The sequence below is a fragment of the Dermacentor variabilis genome, chromosome 3 (assembly GCF_050947875.1).
Source record: "Dermacentor variabilis isolate Ectoservices chromosome 3, ASM5094787v1, whole genome shotgun sequence".
Lineage (NCBI taxonomy): Eukaryota > Metazoa > Arthropoda > Arachnida > Ixodida > Ixodidae > Dermacentor > Dermacentor variabilis.
The window spans coordinates 16147678-16168028 of NC_134570.1; the positions used below are offsets into that span (position 1 = coordinate 16147678).

The 20351-nt window shown below is 40.8% G+C and overlaps 1 protein-coding gene across 4 annotated transcripts in view; it reads left to right on the forward strand.

Annotated features, from left to right (window-relative positions):
* The window catches only part of melt (ventricular zone expressed PH domain-containing protein melted), a 125530-nt gene extending 105551 nt beyond the window's left edge, over positions 1 to 19979 (forward strand). For 3 of the 4 annotated variants that reach the window (XM_075684286.1, XM_075684288.1, XM_075684287.1), the window contains exons 15-17: positions 768 to 920; positions 2387 to 2485; positions 10623 to 19979. In XM_075684286.1, the coding sequence (XP_075540401.1) occupies positions 768 to 920; positions 2387 to 2485; positions 10623 to 10838 (468 nt within the window). In that variant the 3' untranslated portion in view covers positions 10839 to 19979. Of the gene's footprint in view, positions 1 to 767; positions 921 to 2386; positions 2486 to 4349; positions 8318 to 10622 lie in introns of those variants that run through there. The other variant, XM_075684289.1, reaches the window with a different exon arrangement.
* The last annotated feature ends 372 nt before the right edge of the window (positions 19980 to 20351 follow it).

The following is a 20351-nucleotide window of genomic DNA, read 5'->3' on the forward strand; positions in this document are numbered from 1 at the left end:
ATGTTTAATAAGTGTCCTTTTGTGTTTCGCTCTCTTATATTTGTAGCATCGGGCTTTTTAAAAGGGGGGTATTGACACGTGTACTTATCTGTATCTGGCAACCACGTTTCGCCGCCTAACAAATGTAATCGCACAGCGTGGGACACGCCTGCATGTATCCGAAGTTTCTGGAAAGTTATCTATGCTTCTATCCGCTGTCTGTTGTCGTCGAACCATATGTTATCTGATTTCATCACCTGACGCGAATGGTGTAGAACTTTGTGGAAGGCACGTGGATCCGAACGATTAGTCTGGAACATTCGACGACTGCTCTATAAAAGCCGACGTGCTTGGCCCGCTGATTAGATTTTCGACGATCGCCGACCGTGTTCGCCGCTATCGTTGTGCTATAAGTGTAGCCTCTTTTGTGGGCACAGGTTCACCCAATAAAAGTTAGTTTTGTGTTTAACAGTATTGCTACTGTGTTCTTTGACGTCACGACCACGTGACAATATGAATCTGTCTGGCCTTGTTATCCAACTACAATGAACAAGGTGTTACTTAGAACAAAGAGTACACTGACATTAGATAAGTCTTTACAGCCACTGGATTTACCACAGATTTCTGAGTGGAAACCAGCGAAGAAGAGTCTTCTTGTTTTGAACACATTTTGGTAACTGCAATTTGACAGTTTTATTGCTTGCCTACATCTGCATTGCATGGCTTGCTTTGTGTTGGTTCCATGCATACAAAAGTTGTCAACAGTTGCATGACTCTGTGTGATGCAGGACCAAGACAACCTGATAGCTGAGCTGCGTAGTGAGCGCTTTTTCGATGTGTTCGAATACAATGGACCACTGACCCTGTGGGGCTGCTTCCTGTGCAACCACCCTGACCGAGCCCAAGGTTTCCTCCAGGAAGGCGGCGAGCCAGTTATTGAGGTGGGCAAGCCCAGCACAATCACTCACTTCAGAGACATGACATACCACATGTATCATCAACATTAATTGAAACAATGGGAGAAAGCTGATCAGGATGTGTGCAGTGAACAATGTGCAATTACTCTGTAGCCAGTTTTAAGCATGATAGTCTCAAATGTACAGTACATAGTTAACAAAAAACATAATATTAATTGTTCCACAAAAGCTCATTACTTATATTTAAGAATCTGTTACTTGCTCTTTTACAGCAAAGCTGTTAGCCTATAGTTGGTTGGGATTTCTTGTGGCATCATCCTCTAGGAAAAAGAAACCTGCAGCGATTAAAGCGAAAAGTGCATGCATTCTTTGGAGTCATGCATATAACGTACAGCACAGCTTTCACTTAAATAACGAACAAGCACAAAGCAAGCATTCAAACACATAATTGATGATAAGGTGCTACTACTAACAATGTGAAGCATGTAGCACTTCGTACATACTTTTCCCTGTAATGATTACTGTTGTGCAAGTTTCCGTGGCGATGGCAGCTTGCGACGAGGGGAGTGACATCACTAGCCTTTAATATATAAAAGAACCAGCCTAGCAACTAATTTTTTTGTTGTTGCAAAAGAAGTAAACGGCAATACGACCAGCGGCGGCATGCCGCCGCTGGTCGTATTGTCGTTTATTTCTTTTTTTGCTGCTCCTTGTATTCACGCTACCCCTTGGGAGTCCTAACTATGCTTTGCCTACCCGTTGCAGTGTTGCAACAACAAAAAAATTAGTTGCTAGGCTGGTTCTTTTATATATTAAAGGCTAGTGATGTCACTCCCCTCGTCGCAAGCTGCCATTCCAGAACAGGGGAAGTCCACACGCCCACATTCTCCTGTGGCTGAATAATGCGTCAGAGGAAAAATTGAGCAATAAAGTCATTGCACACCCCCCCTCAGTAGTTGTGGTGATTTTCAAAAGCTTTGCTGAACATCCACTTTTGCAGGGCGGGGATATGGCAGGTCATTTTTTTTTTTCATTTTTTTTTCCACAGTATTGTTCTACAATATGTGCAGATTGCCAGGAGGACAATGATAGACAACATGATTAATGTCACTGCTGTAGCTCCTCTTTCCATTTTGTTAATTCTGTGACTACATTCTTATGTGAAAAGACTGGGAATGCGGGAGATGGCAATTCAAGACAATGAGCAAAACGTGAACAAGGTGAATGCAGGAGCCAACGTTTCGACAAGTGGACTTGTCTTCTTCAAAACGTGAACAAGGTGAATGCAGGAGCCAACGTTTCGACAAGTGGACTTGTCTTCTTCAAGGCTTGAAGAAGACAAGTCCACTTGTCGAAACGTTGGCTCCTGCATTCACCTTGTTCACGTTTTGCTCATCGTCTTACATTCTTATGTGTGTGATGTTACTTGTGATAGTGCATAGCAGTTAGGCTTAGCAGACCTCTTAGTATTTCCATGTTGCTCCCACTAGGGGCAACTGAAGGAGAAGAAGAGAAAATGGAAGTTATTTAGACACTGGAGGACGCGCTACTTCACACTTTCGGGTGCACACTTGTCGTACAGGGGACTGGTGAGTATGCAAACCCATGCTACTCTTGAATCTTATTGTGCAAGGTGAGTTCTGCACTGTCATTAACTTCTCTTCTGGAGGAGGGGAGGCAAAGTCTCCAGGTAGCATCCAGAAACACACTATCCTTAGTGAAAAGTTGTGAAGTGATGATGATAACTTGCTCAGTCTTCTTTTTATGTTCAGTTGTTTTTGTTCTTCCCAGATAGCCTCATTATTTTTAAACTATATCTTTAACTTACCCTATGTAGTGGTGAGTCAATGTTTGGAATGTTAAAAGGCAAAATAACCCAATTTTCCTAAAATGGCATCAGAGTTGAAGATCTTGCTTTGCCTAGTAAAGCAGCCGCCATGCACCGAGATGGCTTACTGATAAGCTGTTAGGTATAGAGCAGAATGTGCAGTCCTACTAGGTGGCACTCATCTTTTGCAAGGGCTGCAGGAATGGGCGAAATGAATGGCCATGATAGGCGCTAAGCTTGTTCTTATTGCATACTTCCAACCAGTGTTCTCTCGTCAGGGCTTTGTCATGAGCTGCCCCATCACAACCCTCCTGCCCCCTCAGCAACTGTGCTGACAAATGGTGACAGGAGTCAAGATTAAGTACGCTTTGCTCTAAATGCTGGCTCAAGAATAAAATGTTTTGGTCTTTAGCGACAAATGGAGGCACATGTTGTGTTTGGGTGAGATAAAATGGGGCAGAGCATTGAATTTAGCCAAAATAACTTGAGGAATTTTACCATGGCATTTTTACTGACTATTTGTATAGTGTTTTGTTCTACATTAGTGTTATTGCCTAGTCATCAAAAAAACATAGTTATTTTATTGAACACTGTCAAGGCTGCCTCCATTACCACAGTGTGCACTCGCAGAAAATCTTGCAATTTAGCTGCGTCTGCAGTTGACTTGTTTGATGAACTGAGAAGCAGTTATTTCGACAATGCTGCTAGAAATGCTGATTGCCCAGCAAAAAGTAACTAAACATATACTTCAGAAGGACTAACTGTCCGGCTAGTTGGTCTCGCATGTTGACTGGAAAACTTAACGCGTATAAATTACATAAAAACACTGTCCACACAAAGACTTTATCTGTTCGATGTATATTTCTGTAATTTATTTGCGCTTAGTTTTCCATTCGACACGTAACCAAAAAGATTGCTAAAACTCTAAAATAGGCAAACTTGTTAAGTTGGGGACTTTCTTGCCAAGTTAACACTGGATTTCAGGTAAACTTGTAATCGTACTGTGTGGGTGCATAGAAAACAGGCCACCTGTACTTTGTTTAGTCACGAGAGAGAAGAACACATTCAATGTGATGCTGCAGTCAAGCATACTTGAAGCAAACAGCAAAACTTGTAGATTTATTTAATACAATCAATAGTCCAGCATAGTCAAACCGAAACTTAATTTAGAAGCTTTTGTTACCTGTTCAGATAAAGCATTTTTAAGATTAAGTGTGCTCTTGTACTTGCTGTTTTATTCCCAGCTCGCAGGTTGCTAAACCCAAAAGACAGATGGCATTAAATGTTCCTATTTTTACTCGGCTATTATTCAGAGAGCTCTAGGAATGACATTCTTCAAATTACGCATTGAAAGTATTATGCAATAAATTACGTTCAATTCAGAAAATGCAAATTGCTTTCTTTGGCCTCTATTGATAACGGCTTGCCTGTTCAAGCTCCTGCAGGTGTGCACAATCACATAGTTTTCCTCTGAAGATAAGCAAGGCAGAACTTGGTGCTGGTTACATGTTGCAGCTAGGCATTCCTCACAAGGACTTCCTCCTACTCTCTGTTTCAGCGGTTTTCAGCTAGTGTTATCACATTTTTTATCAAAGTTGTTATCATACTATTGTTATTTTTCTCAGACAAAAAAATGCAGAAAGAAAGTAGCATCACCTCAAAATCCATGGATGGAACTACTGAAATCCATGCTCACACAAGAAAACCATTAAAAAAGAAGGCAACTCTTCGATATCAAGCTGCGCGCAAGATACAGCAAGCTTTGCAACTCCTTTTCTGCTCTGTCTAAAAAAGCTAAAATAAAATATTATGGAGCAAAAATAGTTAGGGTGTGCGAATATTCAAAATTTTTTAATAACAAATCGAATATTGTCTTATTCAATTGTCTTCAAATCAAATAATCACTATTCGTGAATGTGAATATTTTTTTATGCATTTAAAATATTTTGAAACATTAACTGTGCCCACGTAAACATAAGATTGAAGCTAAAGGACACTAAATTTTCATTCTGCATGCATAGTATAGACATAAAACGTGAGAACTTGCTCATTGGGACAGGCTATTTCACTTAGGTAGACATACTTTACAGGCTATACAGCGATCGTTTGCACTCTCTGAAGAGCCCTGTGCATGTGAAAAAACTACTACTTTGCTCCTAATCCTCCATTTGTGCTTGAATACTGTAAACAAAGCTTCATAAAATACTGTGTAATGACAGAAACTTGCTAACTTTAAGAATGCTGGTATGTGAACATGTTTTATATTAATTGTGATAACAGCTGTTCGTCATTCAAAAAGTATTCGAGATTCTATTTGGTTCGCTTCTGGCAATATTTGATTCGTATTCAATTCGGTACATAATATAGTGTAAGTTGCTTGCTCTAGAGGTTTCTTTCACGGCAAAACGCACAAACCGGATGTGCCTTTCTGTACAATAGTCAGTGAAAACAACTGTTGGCAGGTTTTGGTTAGCCGCTTTTTGCAAAAACAGTTGAAGCATTTAACTATTGACGATCCCTATGGCATAAAGAATTCTTTTGATGTTGTTTCCTTTCTGGAAGACAACCATCCAGTAGCTGACATTTTTTCTGTGGCTGTCAAAGATCTTTACTATTCAATACCGCATGATGAGCTATTTCGCAGTGTGATGACGTGCATCGAAGAGAGTGGCGAGGTAGATTTTCGCAATGCGACCGGGTTGTCATCGGAAAATTTCATGTCCCTTCTTGAATTTTATCTAAGTGCAACTTTTATCTGGTTCGAAGATAACCTTTTTATCCAGAAGAATGGTGTGTGTATTGATTCATGTGATGCGCCTGCTCTTTGTAATATCTTTTTATCCTTTGTCGACCGCGCTCTTAAGAGTGCCTTAAACAATGACTTGGTTCAAATTTTTAGATATGTTGACGATTTTCTTGTGTTAAAACAGACTAACAACGAAAACTCCGTTACGGTAGCTGACATTTTAACTCTGTTCAATGGCAAAGGTTTAACTTTCACACATGAGCTATCTAGGGACGGTAAACTCCAGTTTTTAGATTTGCAGCTATCCTTACAAACAGGCCATGCCTGGTGGATATACTTGCCACGTGCACGTAAGGAACTTTTACCTTACATGTCTGCGCATTCAAAGATTGTGAAACGCGCCATTGCTTTGATGTGTCTATAATCATCGTTAATGAAATCTTGTCATCGCTCTGCGAACCTGAGTTTCATTGCACAATTAAATAGGCTGCAGGCCGCTGGTTACCCAAGTGTGGTGGTGACGTCAGTCTCGGAGGTATTGCTTCAGAAACTGAAAGGGAAGCGGCACAAAAGTAACTGTATTACACAAAAGAAGAGGCCTGAAGTTGAGCCGTATTGCCATAGAGTGGCTCACAATCTAAAGAATGTCGCCACTAGATACCAAATTCCGGTAGTGTTTTCTGCTCTTTAGAAACTGTCAATGTTGTGCAGCCGTATTTCTAAAACAAGTAAAAAACCAGACTGTGAAAAGAACCACGCGAAGTTTGTAGATTCCAGCGTCGGTGTGGTATATAAGATTCCCTTGTCATGTGGCCAAGTGTATGTAGGGCAGTCGGGCCGCTGTGTTAACGAGCGCCTTAGAGAACATGAGCGATCCATACCAACAGGCACAGGTTCCCATTTGGCTCAGCAGTGTAAAATATGCAAGTGCGAACCCATGTTTCGTGATACCACGATTTTGAAAAAGAGCCGTGACACCACCGCCTGAGAGTTATCGGAAGCATTCTTCGTTCAGTCATTGGGGCCACAGTGCATTAGTGTGCCTTCCTTAACCTTGTACAGTGCTGAATATGTTTTTTTGGATTCTGTCGCATGAGTGCGCTCTTGTGATTGGATGTTGGTGGCTCCACCACATGGTGCTCACTGCACATGTTCCTCTAGTTTCAGCCGTCTATAAAGGAGTGACACAATAAAATGATGTCAGTTGAGAATAGCACCTTGTCCTGTCATCTTTCTTGTCTCTGTTGTTTTGCGCTAAACAAAGTATTCATGGATTCGAACCAACTAGCCCACCAACGCATTGTGCTGAACTCTACATGGTTTATACCAAATAACAACTTCATCTTACCATAAGTTTGTACTAATTATGGCAAAGAGACTGCTCACTTTGCGTCCATCTCATTATGGAATACATTACCACTTGCAATTGAAAACTCCAGAAAGCTTCCAGATTTACTTAAGCATTGACATTTTTTCTTTGTGCGATGCGTATGTGTCATAATGCACCATTTAATTTCTTTTGTATCTGCTTTTCCAATGTACTTTTTGTTTAAATTCTTCTTCTGTCCTTTTTTCTTGCTTTTCTTTGCTTTTTCTTTGTTCATATACCAGGTTTTGCATAACACAGTTGCCGTCTATGTATTGTAGTGTATTTAACTTCTTGTTTTTGCATATTTTCATCTCACTATATTGTAGTATTTTGTAATTGCACTTTTCACTTGTCACTGTTGCTGTCTAATTTTATTTGTTTACTAGGTACAGGAGGTCCCAACTTAGTCTTCGACTATGAGCCCTCCTTATGTATATTTTGACCTGTAAAATATTTTGCAAAATAATAAAAATTGATTAATTGATGGATTGAAAAGAAGATCTCACTAAGAATAATGAAGAAAATTTGTTGGCATTGCAGCACAGTGTAGTCACAAGGCTCGTTTTGCAAAGAAAAGTGTGTTTATTATTATTATTATTTTTTCATATTCTCAGTACCCGAGAGTATTACAGAAAGGAGTATTCTGTTAATCGCAGCTTTAAAGGCGCAGGGTCTTCGATTGCAGCAAAGGAGGGGGAAAGTGGTTCCAGTTACTGCTTGTTTGTAGTAAAAAAGAGGCATGGCAAGTGTTAGTGCGGCATAACAGAGTTCTAACCTTGAGTTTATGATTGATCCGTGACAATACATAATCTGGAGGGAGGAAAAGATCGTTTTTTAAGTGTTGGGTTAGTGTGAAAAATTTTGTGATAGATATTTAAGCAGGAGCACTTGCGGCGTAGCCAAAGTGCCGATAGACCTAAATTAGCTTTCATTGAAGAAACACTGGTGTAGCCAGAGTAATTAGAGCACATATATGGCAGCGCGGTTCTGAACGGATTCAAGGGTGGTGATTTATTAGGAGTTAGATGGGTCCCAAATAGAGCAAGCATATTCTGATTTTGATACAACTATAGTTGCATACAATTTAATCTTTAAATCAGAGGGGATGGATGAAAAATTTCGGCATAGAAATCCAAGCATGCGATTAGCCTTGTTAATTACGTGTCCGTTGTGTATATTCCATGAGACGTTGTGAGTTACATGTACGCCAAGGTAACGGTAACTAGTAATGGAGGTTAAAGAGGAGTTATTAAGGGTCAGTGAAACCTCGTTAAACCGTAGTTGGCCGGAGCTCGGAAAAAGTATGTACTAAACAGTAGTACTGTTTAACCGAAATAGCATGAGCTCGCCCACTTACCTGTTGAAAACAGAACTCAGAGAGAGTGCGATGAAAGGGGAAAAAAACATGCAGTATTTATTCACTTTGCGCGACAAAAGTGTTATTTTCGTTTGATGCCGCGGCAGCCTAGCACGACGACAGCGGCCTCAAACTTACTGAAACTGTGTGCCAGCTTTTCAGCCAGCCCCCTCTTCTTGAGAAACAGTCGTGCGGCAGATTCCTCGTTGGCGTTTTGTACTCTCCGTGCACGCGCGCGGTAGCGCTGCAGAAGTTGTGGGACGCATTTTTCATTCGGGTTTTTCATTCGGGGTCAACGCTACGTTTTAACCGATGCGTACAAAGTAAGCTGGTATGGTTTATGGGGATACAAAACACATTATGTTCAATGGCCACTGAGTTGGGGATTTGACTTTACTACTTCTAAAACGAAACTGCTGTTTAAGCGGGTACGGTTTAATGAGGTTTTAGTGTATAAGAAAAGTTGTCATAAGCTAGTTTGTGATGCATTACCCTCGTGACCTCACATTTTGAAGTATTAGCTTCATAAGCCACTTGTCGCGTCAATTAGAAATAGCGTCAATGTTGGATTGGATTGCAAAATAGAAGCATCCTGTGGGTTATTAATTACACGATAAAGCACAATGATCATCAAAGAGTTTAATGCTAGAGTTAATACTGACAGGTAAGTCATTAATATAAATAAGAAACAGTAATGAGCCCAAAATCGATCCTTGTGGTATACCTGAAGCAACAAGAACAGCAAGGGAGTCATAATCATTAGCGTAAACGTACTGTAAGCAGTTAGTCAGAAAAGATTGAAACCAGTCTAGGATATTAGGATCTATATTGAGCTTGCTCATTTTTAGGAGGAGGAGTTTGTATGATACAGTGTCAAAGGCTTTAGCTTCATCTAAAATGATGCAATCGGTTATCAAATTTTTATCAAAAGCTCCAACCAAAAAGATCGTTAGTAAAAGAGATTAACTGCGTTTCACAAGAGATGTGCTTCATGAAACCGTATTGACAAGGAGAAAAAAACATGTTTGAGTCAAAGAAAGATACCAAGTTTGAAAAAATTATGTGTTCGAGAAGTTTACTGGGTACAATGGTTAAAGATATTGGCCTGTAGTTTAGGGTGTGAATGGGTGTTACTTGATTTGTGAGGTGGAACCACGTTACCCGCCTTCCAATCATCTGGCAAAGTAGAAGTTTGTAAAGATTGTGAATAGAATTTGGCAAGTGTAATGGAACAGTAAACTTTTGCATTTTTTAATAACTTTGAATTTATGTTGTTGTTAGCTGCCGAGCTAAGCAACTTTGAATTTTCTATCAGACGGCGCTCCCCAGATGAACCTACAGAGATGAAATCCACTGGGAAAAATCCACTGAGAAAAAAAAATGAAGACGTAGTTTGTTGGCATAGAAAAGGCTGTTACACCAGAAAAGCAAGAAACAAAGACATCATTTAGTACATTGCAGCAGTCACCATTAGGAACAGCATCACCATTGCTATCGAGCAAGTGAATCGTGTTAGATTTGCTGCCACGAACTACATTCAAAAACTGCTGATTAAGCAGAGTGGGCAAGGTACAATTGTGGAACATGTCTTTTGCCTGCGCAATGGCATTTTTGTACTCGTGATCAGCGCAGTTGTTCGCAAGCTATCGTTCGGGCACCATCGCCAGTTTCGCTCAGGGGAATATCTTTTTCTTTTTGTTTAACAAGCACTTCAGATAGGCGTTAAACCAAGGAGCTTTCGAAGAAGAAACAATGAATATTTTTAAGGAGTGTAGTGATCGATCAAGTAGGTAACTTTTTCTTCAGAGAGAGACCAATTTTCTTGAGCAGTGTGACTGTAAAAGCTCGGCATAAAGTCAGTGATGAATTGTGCAAGTTCGTTATTTTTGGCAGAGAAATTTTCGCTTTTATAATCTTTAATAAATTTGGCCTGCTTCTTGGGAGGCGTACAGGCCTGAACACAGCAGTCAATAAAGCAATGATCGCTTAGGCCAGGCAAAAAACCGAGGGTGAAACGAGTTCTGGAGTTGCCGTAAGTGGCAAATCTAGTACTAAAGCAGAGCGAGGGGAGCAATGGGTAGGCTGAAATGCAAGTTGCCTAAGGTTGAAATCCAAACTGCTATTTTAAAATGACAAACATTACACCAAGTTCACCGTGAGGCTTGGCAGGTCAGTAGTCCAATTACTAGCAGGTAAATTAAAGTCTCCGAAAAGAAATAAAGGGCAGCTGGGAAATAGCACAGCTGCCTTATTTAGGTCATTTACGTTTTGAGTCTAGAAATTATTGATCAGGTCAGCAGAGAGAGAGTTGACATCAGCAGATACCTTTTGCGGCAGGCTTTTGCACCAGGTAGAAGTGCTGTTTCATTGCTCTGTTTGCGCACTCGTTATTCTCATCTGTGGCTGCATCTCTTGTTGTGTCTCAGAAGGATGACAAGGAAGTGCAACCCATTGAGGTGAGCCAGATCAGAAGTGTTCGCCCCATTGGGAGCCGGGGTCGCAACATCCCCAAGGCCTTCGAGATCTTCACTTCTGACAAGACGTTCGTGCTAAAGGCCAAGGACAGTAAGAATACTGAGCAGTGGGTACAGTGCTTGTCCATCGCCTTGGCTCGGTCACATGCTAAGGAGGTTGCTCACTGACAGGGGAAGTCTTGCGTGAGGCTTGAAACTTGACGAAGGATAATGCACACACAGAGCCAAGCATTTTGGAAAACAACATGTCAGAGTATGAGACAAGGCAAATAACGGGCATGTGCTACCATTATTTGCTTCTTTCGTTTTTGCGGTGCTGTTTTTCACTATGCAGAGTTACCAACCAACCCAAGGAGCTTTTTGTTCTCATGAAAAGCTGTGTATTCCACAGGAAGGGTTACTTGTCTTCCATCAACTTGACATTCTTGTCATGCAAAACTATATATATTGTGCAAGTTTGAAGATAGTATTTTCAAGGTTACAAAGCTTCTGTAAGCAAAATGCAGTTGATGCGTTTATATATATCTGAACACCAGTGTGCCTCTTCATATAATGTTTACAGTTAATTGTAGCAGGCACCATTTTGCAAGCACTGTATAATTATTGGTTCCAGCTTTCAGGTTGTACAGATTTATGATGAGAACTTACGCTAGCCATGCAACTCTTGAACTGTTCCTTTAAAAAAATGTGCTGAATATCCACATACATTTATTCGTCTTAATTTTTGCGCCTGTTGTGATTTCAAGAAGCTACATATGCAAGGTCATTGGAAGTGCATGAGAGATTGAAGCTGGGCAATATTCCATTTAATATTTAGTAGTGTGCAATGCTGTGGAAGCTATGCAACAAGTTTACTAATCAAAATTTATAACTCCGTTTGTTTTGGGATCAAGTTTCGTGGTTGCACATGTTCGCACAATCCCAGTGCGAGCCTGTGCATGAGGCTCTGTGATGGGGTGCAGATGAAAAATCCGAAGACGAAAACAATGAAGCGCAAATTGATCTAAAACACCTTATTAACAGCCATATACCTAATACAGTTTGTTCATTTTGAAGATGTAAAGCTTTTTTCATTTAGTACTGAGCCTAAATAAAGTACAATCACACCTAATTGCTGTCAGAAAGCACCAAACTATTTCTTTGTGCAAATGCAGCTGCGGCAAGAAGTCTAGCTAGCCTTCGCAGCATTGCATGCTATGTATGAAATGGAGACTTAGTTTGTGTTCGTTCAACATGGCATTGAGTGCAGGCATCCTGTTCATATAACTGGTCTGTGCTGTTAGCCATGTTAAACCTTCTTGCCATTGGAAGCTTATTTTTCAGACATATCCATAACAGTCTGCTTTGTGTGCATGCTTATATCAACCACCTAGGCTTTTGTTTTTCATTCAAAAGCATGTGCTTGGCATGCTACAGTCCACAACCAATGTTGAGATACCTTATTTCATTCAATTTGCATTGTCGCACCAGGGGAGTCCTTCCATCTATAGCATCATTAAAGACAGAAATAGGCATGACTAGCAGCACGAGAGGTGCTTGTGTATGCAGACAGTGCAAGGTTTATTCCATGTTGCAAAAAGGGTGGTAGTTTTTATCTTGTTAACAAGTTTTTTTACTTTCTAGGATGCTATATGCCCCTAACTGCAAAAGTCTTTGCATCATGTGATCGGCAAAAAAAAAAAAAAAAATTGATTGCAGTTTTATTGCAGCCAATGTGGTTGTGCCTGTATGGACTATGTAGGCTTTCCTGTGTGCGCACCACAGAGCACTGCTGTTTTCCACACTGAGTTGCAAATTGGTTGGAAAATTTTGCTTGTTTGTGACTTCTATGTTACGAAAGCTTTTGTGGTAGGCCGTAAATGTATTTTATTTTTTTTTCGCTCCGTCCAATTTACAATGCACGTAAGGAGTAGAAGGGGTTGAGGAATTTGAAGCCCAGATTACATGTACGTTTGCTGGCCTGTGCAAGCTCATATCTACAAGGGGGGTGCTTGTAAATGTGAGCACATACCTGCACATCTGTGGGGGGGTGCTCGTGGAGGCAGAGAATCTGTATCAAAAGGTATAGACACTTGCGCTGGCTTGTGTTGCCTTGAGCCATGTGACCGGCAGAGATTAATCTGAGGACACAGTTGTCTGAGCAGTGTCTCACCCATTGCGGTATCGCCGATGAGAGGGCCCGACATGGCAGCCATCGCATCTGTGTAGCTGCCGTGGGATGCAGACCAGCGTGCTACTAGGCCAGCTGAAATTATGTCATGTGAGGATCCGCTTTCTCTTTTCTTCCCTGCATTGATTTTGCTACTCCAGAAAAAAATTTTTATGGCTTTGTTAAGCATTTAGTAAAACCTCGCTAATTTTATTGTCATTAATTTGGAAAATGAGATAACTTGTCCTCTGGTCCCGGCAGATGTATGCATTATTTAATGGAATCGAATTTGGACATATTCAGCTGCACAGCAGTTAGATTGTACTACTCTTTGAGCTTGGTGAGTGCGAAGCGCCACAATAAAGCAAAAGCTGCACTAGCACCCAACCAAAACAAAGCAGCAGAGTTACATTGCCATAGTCATCAGTGAATATTGTATGTGAACGACAGGAACACCGGAATGCTTCGCGACTAGTGCCTTTATAGCCTTTATTGCATTTATTGCAGTACACAACACTGAATTGTTTGCGTGTCTTCATAACTGTGTACTAGCCATCCATGATCGTGTTGATAGCGACCACGGTTTCATCCACAGTGGTTGCAGCAAACAGTAGTTTCATTTTACTCGTTGTACGAGTCAGCTGCGTGATTTCAAACCTGCATGGTAACCATCCGTTATTGCATCGATGGCGGCCGTGGTTTTTTCTGCAGAGCTTATTGCAAACAGTAGTTTTGCTTTGACTAAGTGTGATGGTTGTGCATGCAATGTCACAAACACTGTGGAAGCTGTTGAGGATGAAGAATTCCAGCTACATAGCAATGGATATATGATCTGTTGGCAGCCAGCTCACTGGTGAAAAAATAATTAGGATGTGGTCGTGAAAAGCAGGTCTGGGATAAAGGTGCATGCCGCGGCAGCACTGCAAAGGCACTTATGAGGCCTTCAGCACTGCAATCTCTAATCAGTCATGAGGGGAACAGAACTACAGCTTCCGCACAGCTTTTGTGTGAAATGGAAACATGTTTTGCTGATTCATTCATTAAACAAAAGCGCATTGACAAAATAAGCAACTATTTATTTATTTATTGATACCCTCAATAATTCTACAGACGGTTAGTTCAAATATTTTTTTGGTCTCGTGAAAGCCAAATTAATGAGATTTTCATTAAGCTCAATACAAAGCGATGTCTGACATCAGGCCTAGCATGTATCCTATGCAGATGCTGATTGTCATTCCTTGCGAGGCATGCAGGCACGTAAACATGTAGAAGTGCACTGGCATGAATTGGCAAGCATACATGTAATCTGGGCTTAAGGAGACCCTGAAACACTTTTTAAGCATAGTAAGAAAATGTTGCTGCTCTGTTCATGAGGCTCCTGTGAACGTGTGAATTAGATATTATTGCACTGAATGCGATAGGGAATTTACAATCTCATGTCAAAAGCTGGAAAAAATCACTTGCTCTCACTTCTGCAATGTCGTCATGCAGCATCGCAAGCAGCTGGACCCACAACAGCTATTGGCTGATTTCATGATTGTGAGAACATTCTCAGTAATGCAGTTGGGGCTCATTTCAGTTAAATAAATGAAAAATATATATGTCTGGAGTCTGAAAAAGACACAAAAGCCATTTAATTTTAGCACTGCCATTGTAAAAACAGCAGTTGGGCATTGCTATGTTTGCTGCACATGGTTTCCTAGATAAAAAGCATCGCACAGACACTGTGGCCTCCATGTTGTGCCGCCACGAGCCGTCTTGCATTGAACATTTCAGAGCGGCCAGCGGGGCATTGGTCCCTTGTGCCCCCTTGCCATCATCGTTGTGTAGTTGCGAGAATGCTTGTAGAAATGAAAGGAGAGAGAAAGCGGTTGATCGATCTGGTAACTATGCCTAACTTCTCTTGTGCTTGAAGAATAAAAAAAAATTTTGCGGCAGGAGATTCATGAGGCAACATAATTTAATAGTGATGCCATTTTATTATAAAAGTGTCTCAGTGCCCCTTTAATGATTGTTTAGAGAGAGCTGTGTTTTGTGCCATTGGTCAGAAAGAAGCCTGGCTATGCTCATCTCGGAAAAAAAACATGTGTCATACTTTTAAGACCAGTGTGTACATTTAAAATGGTAATGTTAAAGTTGCACTCTAGTTATTATTTTTCCTACTTGCTGGCAAATAAGTTGGTGTCTTTTGCCATTGTATAAAAAATAGTTACGGTTACTGTCACTCACTTCCTTTCCACTGCCCTTTTATTAGTGTTTATCATCACAACATGTATATTTCTTGTCAGATTTTTAAAAATAGGTACAAGAGACACATCAAGGCACACATCAACAGTAAAAAAGTTGATCCAACGTAACCTGCAATTGTTGAACTCATTTTCTAAGCACTGCCCTGGTTAGCCGAGAACTGTTCACTTTTTCATATTGTTTCTTTCTGAATTTTAAAAAGTAGTGTTGCTTTCTTTTTTATTGCATATTTACAATTGAACCATGTGCCCGCAGTGTTTATACATTGCTTTCTATGTCAGTCGGATCCCTTTTCTCTGTGGAAGAGTGCTTTGGTTACAAGTTTGTGAGGTCTAAATGTGGTGTTTCACTTCTATTTTAGCACTTGCACTTTTCTCTGTTAAAAGGACATGAAAGGGAGATATTAAGTCAAGCTGAAATAATGGATTATTGCTCAAAAACATCTAACGTGTCAATATTATTGAGAACAAAACCTTAGTAACCGAGGAATTGAGGCATATGTACAAGCCGACTTGAGACTGTAACGGGACATTCTAATACTAGCCTGATGACATAGCAACTCCTTATTATAATTCTTTCACTAGTACTCAACCACTAATAATAAAAAGATCATTGCATTGCACTATAAAATGGGAGAAAATGATACTCGTCCAGTTATGTTTTATTCTTACAAAAAAATAATTCATTGGCATTGCCCTTGGCAATGATGCGGCAGATGGTCAAAAGGTTCAGTCCTTGCTTGACTGTACTCTCTCGTGTTCATAGTTCCTGTATCATGTAGTTCTGTGGTTGTTATGCTATCTCGTGAAGCTCGCATGAAAGAATCAACCACAAGCACATCATATTGAAGTGCCAACGTTGCAACAGAAGAACCCTGTAGCACTGTCGCATCTCACTGTGGAACTATATGTACGTTTATAAAATCAAAAATGGTGCATAGAATGAAACAAGAAACCGAGACAGACACCGGCACACCATACATGGGCATGACATCACAGGAAAAAAAAAGCTAGCAACAAGCTTTCATTGTTGTCTAAATAAACACAATCGTATAGCCATAAAAATATCTCAAATGTGCCACGAGGCCAATGTTTTAAGCAAAGAGTACTAGATCTACTGTATTTACTCGCATAATGATCACACTTTTTTGTCAAAAAAAATGACGCAAATTCAGGGGTGTGATCATTACGCGGGGGAAAATTTCCGCAAAAAAAATATATATTTATTTTTTTTTATGACAACAGGGCGACAAACAGGCGGCTGCCACTGTAACATTGCAGGACACCAAAATGACAATGGCGGCCGGCGGAGCAAGCCAAACGTGCCAAATGCAATTTCTTTTTTTCTTCTCATGTGTACATTGCGTGCATTAAAACAGTTTCTTCTGTGTCAGTAATGAATAATATCGCTAATATCGGCAAGTTTGCGACAGTAATGTAGCCATGTCCACTTTGAGGGGACGCAAACAGAGATGGTGGCACTTAACTGCCAGTGATGTAGAAACACATGGCAGGCATGCTGCGAAAACTGCGGCATTTGTCTTTACTATCTTAATATGGCACGTTTCCGCTAAGCGTGGGCGAATATCTTAGCTGTGTTACAAACATAAGCATATGAATAGGGTACACTTCTAACGTATCAGTGTAAATGTTGTTACTATCGTTGCCACTCGCGATTTGTTGTGTGCCCACAAGTGCAGACGAGAGGAATTGAAAGGCGCCTTTTTTGTTGTTGTTGACCACAACCATTATAAAGCCTACAAATAATAAAGCCTAGGCAAGTTTGGTTGTAGCTTTTCATGGAAGTGCAGAAAGTGATGAAAGGAATGAAATGGGCCATCTGCTTAAGATTGTTTAGTGTGTGCTGTGCTTGATATGTGTTGAAGAGTCGTTCGCATAGCATTCAACAGCATTCGACAGATGGTAAGCACGACCATCTTTAGTTAGACTTGGCACATGACATATCGATGCGACAAGTTTGAGGTGCGATCATTACAAAGGAAAGAAAAAAAAATTGAATTTTCACGACAAAATTTAGGGTTGCAATCATTACGCGAGTGCGGTCATTATGCAAGTAAATACGGTAGTTTTGACATGCCGTCATCGCCAGTAAAAATGAATTCCATGCCATCAGTGGTAATTGCCTTGGCGCCATCTGATGTCTGGAAGTCAAACCACTTTCATGATTCCATGGCCTCCGAGATTGTGCACACACATGGAATCTTGGATACCTTGTACACAGTATGAAATGAGACGAAGCAAAGGCCGATTTTATCATTTAGTATTTCTTGCTGTCACAGAGAACAGCAAGTAACGATAGTGAATTCGGTTAAAAGCAGGCGCACTGATTACTGTTATGTTGTTATGTAATCGTGTGATAAAGGACGGGCTGTCTTGCGGAATTCCAGTTAAGCGAAATTTTTGCAAGCAGCAGAAAATACTGTGTGCATGTGAGGTCTTTGAATGCTGTCGTTTGTGTCTTTGCTCGGTTTCTGGCCCTGCTGTTGCATTTTAGAAAGTCATCAAATGCAGTCATCGACTAATAATTTAATATTGGCAGGCACTGCCTGAAAGTCTGAGTAATCAAGAGTTCTAAATCATGAATTTCCCCCTAAAACAAATGTCTTTATTCCACATGTAGCCAGAAAAGCTTGTCAACATGTTGCTGCACTACATATGCATACGTGCCACCTGTTCTGTCAGTATTTATTAGGTTTGTGCGCATATCAATTTTATATCGATGTGCCAATTTTGCCTCAAGGTGTGGTTTCACGGCAGCATTGCACACATTGCCGTGTAACTATTTCAGTGGGCTATACGCAAGAATTTTTGTTTCTTTCCGGGTTGTATTTGTGGCTGTAGCTTATATGCAGAAAAATGTGTATAATAGTTGTTTTGAATGCTTAGAAAACTTTGAATACTGAAATTCAAGCTGTAACAAATATAGAATAGCATAATATTTGACGAAATATTCAGAAATATTGAATATTTACGCAAGCCTAGTAGTTATATCATTGTCATGATGTCGATCCATTTGGCAAAATACAGTCAGTGTGTGCACCAATTCTTCACCCCCTTGCAGCGTGAACAAAAGTCAACTGTGCTCCAATAGGCAAATGATTGCAGGTTTCTTTAGAGTCGCTGTTTCACAGCACTTCATTGACATTATTACTGCCCTCATCGACGTGGCATAGAGGGTGGAGTAGGTGTCATTTGAAGCTGCCTGACAATTCTGAGTGAGGAAAATTCATAACAGCAGGCAGTGAAGTCACCTGACACCGTGTTGCTATTTAACTTCTGAGGGAACAAGCACTGTGCATGCAGAACACACACAACAAATCGCCAATGCTGACCTTTTTTCAGAAGTTATTTCAAAACTCATTGGCTTCACTAGGGCTGGCTTGTCTTGAGGTTTAGGCATGGCCAGAAACTACTGGCTTTGCTATCGTCAATTTCAAGGAGGCACAGGCAACATATCAAAACAAAAACAGTTGTGCAGGCGAAGTCCAAATTATAGAAAAACATGCTGTAAGGAGACCAAAAGTTTTTAAGTTGGTGATTGTTCATGCATTCCAAGTTGGGATTTCTTTTTTCTTGAGAAAGTTCGCTCTGTAGCATAAAGTGTACGAAGCATGCCATGTGTACATGAAACTTTCTTTTTGCTGTAGCTAATGCTCATGCCTGTGCCCCTCACCAAATTTTCATTGCGCTGGAGTCTGTTTGAGCAGAATCCAAAGTGAACTTACAATATTATTGTTCTTACTAGCCGCTTTAGAACCTGACATTAGCCTCCTACAGTTCCGTTAATTCGACCTTGATGGTGCCAGTAGACTTTACCAAATTATCGAGTGGGTCGAATTAAATGAGATGCAGGAAAAAGAAAAAAACTAAATACACTGCTGGTTCATTCGGCAAGATTTGCCCGATACTAGCACACCCCCAAATAAAACACGCACCCATTTTATATGGGCACAATGTAGAAAACCTATGTAGAAATAACATTGAAGCTCCTAAAGAAAGTAGAAATTTAATGTGCACCGATAGTTCAGCGAGAAAAACTGGCAAGGATCTAATTGTATTTTCCGGTCTATAATCGCCCCTTTGTATAAGTCGCGCACCCCTCCCCCCAAAATGGCAGTTTCCCCCCCCACCAAAAATATAAAGAAAACGTATATAAGTCGCATCAGTGTATAAGACACACCTGTTCATTCGTTAAGCGATTAAAAAAAGTACAGTGACATTTCACATCGTGAACGCAGGTTCGCTCCAGGCGCATTTCTGCCGTCGTGGTCGCCGTGATGTTGCACATAAAGTCTACATCGTCCCCGCGCGCCGTATGCTGCATGTGCAAGTGAAAGCGTGCAAAAGCGTAGTTTGCACTGCGGCACGCGCCGTATCTTGAAAGCAATCTGCAGATGCGACAATTTCGGAGTCTGTACTCGCGGTCAGCCTGCAGCCGCTTGCGTTGCTGCTCCGTCCTCACACGGCTCTCGGCAACCCGATCGCGAGAAGAACCCGGTACCTCCATAGTGGGCTCACAACCTGTAGCAACAGCCAGAAAATGTCAACCCAGCGTGCTTTGCGTGGCCATAGCATCCAATACAATTTTGACGACAGTTCCTTAAAAAAAAAAGAACTAAAAAAAATAGAAAACGTATATAAGTCTCACCATTCTATAAGAAGTACCAACGAAAAGTTCCGAAAGAAACTCGACTTGTACACCAGAAAATACGGCATGTATTAGAACAATGGCAGCCGTTTCCTAAAGTCAACTTTGCCACACTGTTATTTAAAGTCAGCTTCGCCGCTATTCATCTGTTATGCGGTAAAGCATACAAATGCCACAAAGGCGATTTTGGTTTTCTATCCGATTGTACCGTGCAGCCAATTTCATGCCCCCCCCCTCCCCCCCCCCCCCCAATAAAGTGCGCATGTTATAATAGGGTAAAAACCGTAGCCAGACATTGTGAGCTATGGTCATTGCTTGGAAATATTCCTAGAGAAGGCCAAAAATAGGCATTTTCCACGGGATGTGATGCATGTTCAATGTTCTGACTGTCCCCTAAGGTCTGCCGAGATAGACGTTGCTGCTAAAGGAGTCACTGTTGGGGTTACCATAAGGGCCAAGCACATGGGTGCTGACTGGGCAAGTTTGAATTATCTGGCAAAGGCCAGTTTTGGGATTGAATAACAGAAGTTTGGCCCATAGAAATGCATGGGTACCGGCTGGGACTTTCAGTCATTATTGAATTAACTGAAAAAACGAATTGGCCAGAGTCGAATTTA